The sequence below is a fragment of the Tubulanus polymorphus genome, chromosome 12, assembly GCF_964204645.1.
Source record: "Tubulanus polymorphus chromosome 12, tnTubPoly1.2, whole genome shotgun sequence".
In the NCBI taxonomy this organism is placed as follows: Eukaryota; Metazoa; Nemertea; class Palaeonemertea; order Tubulaniformes; family Tubulanidae; genus Tubulanus; species Tubulanus polymorphus.
In genome coordinates, this window is record NC_134036.1 from 9,112,232 (window position 1) to 9,119,544 (window position 7,313).

At 35.9% G+C, this 7,313-nt stretch overlaps 1 protein-coding gene across 1 annotated transcript; it reads right to left on the minus strand.

The window, feature by feature from the left end:
- Nucleotides 1-696: 696 nt before the first annotated feature.
- LOC141913837 (uncharacterized) lies at nucleotides 697-6,530 on the minus strand. Its single transcript, XM_074805001.1, has 16 exons — nucleotides 6,401-6,530; nucleotides 6,198-6,275; nucleotides 6,024-6,098; nucleotides 5,860-5,934; nucleotides 5,701-5,769; nucleotides 5,540-5,611; nucleotides 5,254-5,328; nucleotides 4,948-5,019; nucleotides 3,660-4,234; nucleotides 3,456-3,577; nucleotides 3,176-3,308; nucleotides 2,764-2,847; nucleotides 2,535-2,651; nucleotides 1,660-2,230; nucleotides 1,480-1,551; nucleotides 697-734 (listed from the first exon to the last, which is right to left on the minus strand). The coding sequence occupies exons 1-16, from the start codon at nucleotides 6,456-6,458 to the stop codon at nucleotides 697-699; spliced, it is 2,286 nt and encodes a 761-aa protein (XP_074661102.1). The 5' UTR covers nucleotides 6,459-6,530.
- Nucleotides 6,531-7,313: the final 783 nt, after the last annotated feature.

Below are 7,313 nucleotides of genomic sequence, written 5' to 3' on the forward strand. Positions count from 1 at the left end.
GATACTAAAACTTATGATTGAATATTCAATGATACCAAAATTTACTCATTTGGAGGGTTTTGATTTACTCTAAAAACAGCAGATATTCCCGCTGAAGTAGTGTACAAACATTCTACACGACATTTTTACTTTACTCGTACATTCACGATGCTGTAATCACGAATAATTATGCAATCTATAATTTAAAATCCATAAGGATGAACATCAAAAAATAATATCACGGACAGATTGGACTTATACACAGAATGATTAGGCTGATCCTGGATATCATTGACTATGTAAACATAATGCTATTCCGTTAAGCTACGTAAAACCAAAACTTTTAGAGCCTATTCAAAAATCCAAAAATTAATAAATACATTGAAATCATTCCAACAGGCACTGCCTTTATGTCATTCCGGGGCATTATTCTGCCCTCCATTATGCTTATCTCTCGATAGGGTAAAACTCACACTTTAACTGTGTTGGAGTGCAGTCTCCAGTGACGATCATTGTATTTTCGGTCAGCAATTGCTGTAGAACAGGACACTCCTAATTTACACTTTGTTCTACATGGTTCCATCGCGGAACCAAACGTGGTCACTGCGACATCTCATTCCCTGGCAATCAGCGGTGCAGTTGGTCCAGAGAGGGGACAGCGTGAAATAAGTTGATAGGCGACTGTTCTAGCCCTTAAGCTAGGGGATCGGCATTTCACTAGTAATTAATCTTCTCCAGCGCACTCGATAGTGTCCCTGAAAGTAAAAAAAAAAGATAATAAGCTAACTGAATTCGCATAGAAGTTCAAACGATTCAGATATTATAATGAATGATCCTAACAATTACCTATAATCTTAAGTAACAAATTTTGATAATGCTATTGAAAATTCAAATGCATTAAAGACGTACTTTCAAACTATCGATTAAGGAAACATTAGATTCGGCCTTAAGATAAAATGCAGTTTATAGACTACTTTACAAATACAAGAAATATTCATACTTTGACGATAGAGTGATTTTGAAATGCGAGAAATATGCATATTTGGGCCGATGTCAAGTCTACACATAACGCTCAGTCTACACTATACCCACACAGTATATCACAGTTTTTTCATAGTCAACTGGAATTCAGTACTATTGTATATCACTCAGTCTATCGAGGTAAAAAACCACTAGGAAGCAGAATGCAGAAAAAGTGCAGTATGTGCAAATGTGCTAATTTATCTAAGGAAGTGTTTATTTTAATGTTTAATAAGCCTTATTCAGTACATTTCTTTTTGAATGACGTTATAAAAACGAGATGTATCGAAGAAGGCTATGGACAGATTATTACAACAAATGAATGGGCATACAAGCGCTACGCATTTTACATTGATTCTGCAATTGAATAGTTCGGTAGAAATGTCATTTTTTCAAATTAGGGCGTCACCAAACTAGAGCTAAGTGAAGTGAACTAAAACTGGTGAATTATTGAATTAAAAGTGGTCCATCAATACTAACCTGTCAAAAATATATTTTGCTGCATACTAATCAAATGTCCCGAATTCAGGTTCAAAATCACGAAACGACGATCTGAAAGAGAATGTGTGCATGTATGAATGAATAGATCGATCTAGCGTAAAAGCTGACTTCCAAATAGATAGATATCTATCAGTTTGAATCACCGCAATATACATGTACTTACTGAAGGATTCGGTAATTCGTGTTTTTCATTGATATCCTGTTCAATGCCTTCCTGTGCCTTCAAAAATGGAAGGTACCATACAGCGGAATCTGCTAGCTTGACTGTCTTAGTTTCAATGGTATCGAGGAAATCATTCCACCAGCCTTGTTTTTCCTGTGGTAAAAAGCTTTTCCATTTCTCCATATTCTTTTTCATATCCTTGATTTCGATGATTGAATAATTTAAATCGAGCACTGAAGGAGTACCAGTTGGTATACTTGTCAATACACCGCCTTCCATGCAGTGCCATTCCTGAGTTGATGAACACCTATAGTACATGTTTATTTGGGATTGATCTTGGCTGTCCCTTCGAAAAATCCTTGGTTTCGAATGGTTCTTCATGTTGACGATATGTGGAGCAAGCCAAGATCGAATATCCAACAACCCCCCCAACTCGATACCATCGCACAGTTTGAGCAGGCCAGCCATATCGAATGCATCTTCTCTTCTCAACCTACCGGCATACACGCTAATTAGCTGGTCGATGTCTTCGTGCGTATGACCAACGAAGAGAAAACTCAACTGAATCTGAAATGATTGAAGTAGTTCGTCTTTAGAATTTTCGATCTCATAACCCACACAATAATACGGGTGCGATGTATGGTTCTGAATTCAAGTTATAAGTTCAAAAGATATACCACATGGAAATATATATGAGACATGATATCTATTGCAGTAGAAACTGCATAACTTGCCAATACATGTAGTTAGTTACAAGTTTGTCGATATATGTAATCTCTACCGAACAGAGGTACAAATAAGTGAGTATTTGCGTTGCTTCTTAATTGAAAGCCTCCATTTATTAGTAGCCTGCAACTAGCAGTTTCCTCACCTCGTTAAATATTTTCTTCTCTACTAGAATTTGCAAGAGGGCTAAAACGTATTTGTTCTTATTTTCGCGGCCACAGTTGTCGGCTTGTAAATACAAATGCGGTGGCAGTTGACCATTCTAAAAAAGTAAATAAATTAATTAAACATTAAATAAATGGATTTAACATTTCTTTTCACATTTGCTGACATAGAAATGTGTACCGGTATTGAATTGTTTATATTCGTCTTACCTTAGATATACACCATAATGTCTTGAGGATAACATTCATCGTCATGTTGCTGTTGTGTGGATAAAGATGATAATCGACATACGACTGAGATATTTTATGACCATGACTTATCAAACTGTTATGTGTGTTTTTAGTAAGTTAGTAGCTGTCATGAACTGAAAAGAGAAATACCGGTAATTAGAAAATATAGTGCAAAAAGGCTATGATAAATAATGCAGATTAAATATGTTTTACAGTGGGTTTTTGTTTATTATCAAACAGTTCATTTTCATTGTACGCCATTGGAGGTTAATTACTGGTGAGTTCTATAGAATGGTTTGTGTACCGGGTAATACAACTGGATTGGATTTATGGGAAATTTGCGATAAATCGTAAGTTAAATGACAATAAGGTGGCCAGACGAGTTGCTCACCTTACCTTTTTCTCCGGCAAAATGTGGAAGAAATGACTTCGTTTGGTCCATACCATCGACTATCAAACTAACGTAACGGTTCGGATTCGTCTGCGCTCTACTAACGCGTGCATAATAGGCGAGTCTCTCAGTCCTGATGCAGAGAAATACATGATGGTTTTTTACGTAAGAACATTGAAATTATCAAACACTGAGATTGGAACAACATTCCAAGTGCGGTATGGAAATTCAAACAGCCTCCTTATTAGATACGATGAAGATAGCATTTACATGTACTTACATTACTGTAGAAATGTGGCGTTGTTTTTCTGCCATTATTTCCTTGCGGGATATCGGGTTCTGCGTTGATTGAAGTAATCGTTGGATTCTCACACAATCGTCACATTTCGAGAATGTACTACCCTATAAACATTCAAGCATCATTCATATTAGAAAATGTCAGTATATTTTTGAAATATGTAGGCAAAGTGAAGCAATAAGTTACCTTCTTGATTTTGACAAATGAGAACAACTCTGACCAGATCCGATAAAATGTAGACTGACTGACATATCTATCATTGTTGTCGCTTTTTTCTGTTTTGTACTCCCGGTAGAGGTAAATTTTTCGGAATATCTGTGGAAGCCATTTTTCAGTCTTATCGGGAGCAGATTGTACTGTATTTTCCAAATAATTTGAGAGCCAAGAAGTTGCCTCAACGAATTCAGGGCTAGATTTTCTGATGGATATATTCTCCGGGCATTCTGACTTATCCTGTTTCGACTTGATTTTGTAAAGTGTCGATTTACTGATGCCATAGACATTTAACCAGCAGCCTTGGCAAACAGATCTACCCATGACAGTAAGGTTAATGCGCGATGTATTCTGCGTACATGTTTGTAGAGTATCCACGATAAACTGATGACGATCCGAAATATTGCGACACCAATATGATTCCCGCAGGTTCTTTATATCAGTCATGTGCAAAAAATCGGTACAACGTTTTTTACAGATCACATGAAGAGATTTCAATAGCGTTGTCGATGATGTTTTTTTGTTAAAAAGACTATCTTTGGGATATCCTGAAAAGAGATTGATGCATGAATAGAGATTATGGAATTGTGTTTTACCACGCGTTTCCAACGGATATTTCCAAAATCATTGTGATTTCTCTGTATTTGATTTTCAACTTCCATTTCAATATTACAGAAAATGAAATTCGTGAGAACATTCTTCTTAGAAACGAATAGAAATACATAAAGGAATTGGATATGCTTCTAGTTCCGTTTGATATCTGACCGTCAATAGCCGCAATTTCTGCCGTCAACGGATTTACTGGACTCCGCGTTGACAATATGAAAGCGTAGCTTATCGCCTTTAATTGACTGTATTAACTCTTATAATTATTGATCGTTTCTCAAATGGCATACTTATACACTTTAAAGGCTATCAGTGAATATTGGGGATTGTCATGTAGGCTACTGCTGTAACAGCAACAGAAGGAATGGGTTATTTGAAATTTTAATACAGGCACATTGTCCCTTTTAGCAGAACCTTGAGTGTAAATTTCTCGACGTTTATGGCAGTGGCGCCCCCATTGGCGACGGTGAAATATTTGACTACCCGTTTGGTTCTGTTATATTTCGATGGGCTTCATCAGAAAATCCGTTGCAATTATAAAGAGAAATGCTTCATCGGGTTAGTGGAAAATATTTTAAAACTATTGAAACCCAACTATGTAAACTGCATAAATTCCTAAATTTAAATTGCTTATTTTCTCCCCTATCATACTTACTGCTAGATTCGGCTATACGTGACTTTGAATGAGGAAGGATAAGCGAGCTCTCCAGGGGTTGTTGTTGACTATCTGTAAAAAGTGAAAATAAATTCGACATACTAAATTGCAAAAGACAACTGCATGTAATGTGATATCAATATTCGGTAAATACAAATGAAACAAAATTGTTAATTGCACTCTTTTGCATTCATACTTCATCCTTATTAGATAAGATTTTTAATATTCTGTTTAATACCATATTGATGTTCTCACTTTGCCGTTGGTAGGAAAACCAGAAAAACCCTTGAAAAAAATATATTTTACCTGAACTGGTCGCATGTTCTTCAAATTCTATATCTTCACTGCTGTCCATTTCACAACTCGCATTGCTTGGTGACTCTAAAAGTTAATTGGTAGAAGTGTTCTTTAATTAATATTTAGATTATTGTCTGGGGAGTGAAAATCATAATACATATATACCTGAACTGATGCAAAATTCTCCAAAAACACTTTCTTCGATTTGACCATGGGGTAAAACTACGAGTATATTTTAGGAACTTCGATCTAGATGTAACAGAAATTATCATTTTGGGAATATCACAATATCTACCTGCTCCGGCGCTTTCCTCAAAAACACTTTCATCTAGGATATCATTCGCCTCAATCGGATGAGAGGGTAAAACTACAAGTAGATCCATGAAAAGAGTTGTTTTACATCATGGGTTCATAATCATAATAACATTATTTGGAAAAATTCTTCAATATAATTACCCAAATTGAGGACGCTTTCCTCAAAAACACTATTATCTTCGTTCCCTCCACTCAGATTGCTGGGTAAAACTAAAAGTATATTTCAGGAAAGGTCGTTTACATACAGTAAGTGCAGGATCTTGATGCAACAGAAATTTCTGGGAATATCAGAATATCTACCTGTACTGATTATGCTTTCTTCAAAAACACTTTCATCTAGGACATTTTTCCCCTCACTCAGGTTGCCGGGTAGAACTACAAGTACATTTTCGCTAAAGTCATTTACAGGTATCTTGATATAAAATGAATGTGAATTATCCTATTAGGAATATCAGAATATCTACCTGCACTAATGACACTTTCCTCAAAAACACTTTCATTAAGGATATCTTTCGATTCACACGGATTGCCGGGTAAAGCTACAAGTAGAATCATGAAAATCAAATCATTTTATGGTATGAGTGCATCACAGTTATGTTAATATACATCATTTATGGAAAATTCCTCAGAAAATCTACCTGAACTGAAGACGCTTTCCTCAAAAACACTTTCTTCAACGGCGCTGTTTGTTTCATTACTCAGAATGGCGGTTAAACCTGAGACGATTGATAACATGCGTTTAAAGTAGCTATCGATACATCAATCAATACAGCGGATATTACTCCTAAAACGACAATTTGTAGATGCATAGAAATAGTAATAAGTAGGTCATGATAGGTACCTGGAGTATGGTCTGATACACTCAGTCTGGATTTCTTAGGAGTACTAGCAGAAAACATGCTTGTGTCAGCTGTAAAATAGAAATTAAGACAAATGAATTACAAAATGCCAATATACTTCAAAAACTGAACTAAATATATTTCATGCTGTTTAGTGAATTCGTATACATAGGCCCTAAAGTATTTGATGCCGACGAACAAAAATTGCATATTCTTGCGTTTTCGTGTATTGGAGCTTCATATTTCCACCGTCATATTTCTGCTTTTTAAAGAAAGGAAATGATGGAAAAACGTGTGAAATGAATTATTTGTAGAGAAGGTTGCAGGCTCGTTGACCTCTCTCGCAGCCCGTTACTATATTATCCCTTAAATCTAGCGTATATCAAACTTTTATTCAAACTCGAATTATTACCAAGCCTAACTTCACTGCCCACTCTGAACCACGCTTCAAACAGCTTATTAAAACTTCTAAAAATAAATGATCTCTACACACTTAAAGCCACTTTTCATCTATGACACAACCTTTGAAGGAATTGAACTGTGTATAGAGCAGAACAATTCTAGCGCATGTAAACAATGACTTACATAGTTCAATTCCCGCTCTACAAAAATAAATCCAAGCTTAAGTTCGCGTGCTGTTATATGCTTTTTATTTACTCTTGCCTACGAGCAATTATCTAAACGTTCAGATAATTGCTCGTAGCTCTTGCTCAATCTTCCAGTGACTGACCCGTAGTAGTTGTGACCCTGATCTCCGTTCAATATTGCATTTTATCAAATTTATTATTCCAGATTATGCAACTATTCGTTGAATTAGTTCCTGAAAATGTCTACGATTGGAGGGTTCGATGTGCTACCAGAGTGAACATTCTCAAATTTGTATCCAAACTTCTTAGTGTCAAGAGGTTGAGAGGA

Coding starts and splice junctions, on each gene's coding strand:
- LOC141913837 (XM_074805001.1), bottom strand. CDS start 6,458: ATGTTTTCTGCTAGTACTCCTAAGAAATCCAGACTGAGTGTATCAGAC. Junction 4,235..4,947: donor ACGTATAGCCGAATCTAGCA/GTAAGTATGATA, acceptor ATCTCTTTTCAG/GATATCCCAAAGATAGTCTT. Junction 1,552..1,659: donor ATTACCGAATCCTTCAGTAA/GTACATGTATAT, acceptor ATTCTCTTTCAG/ATCGTCGTTTCGTGATTTTG.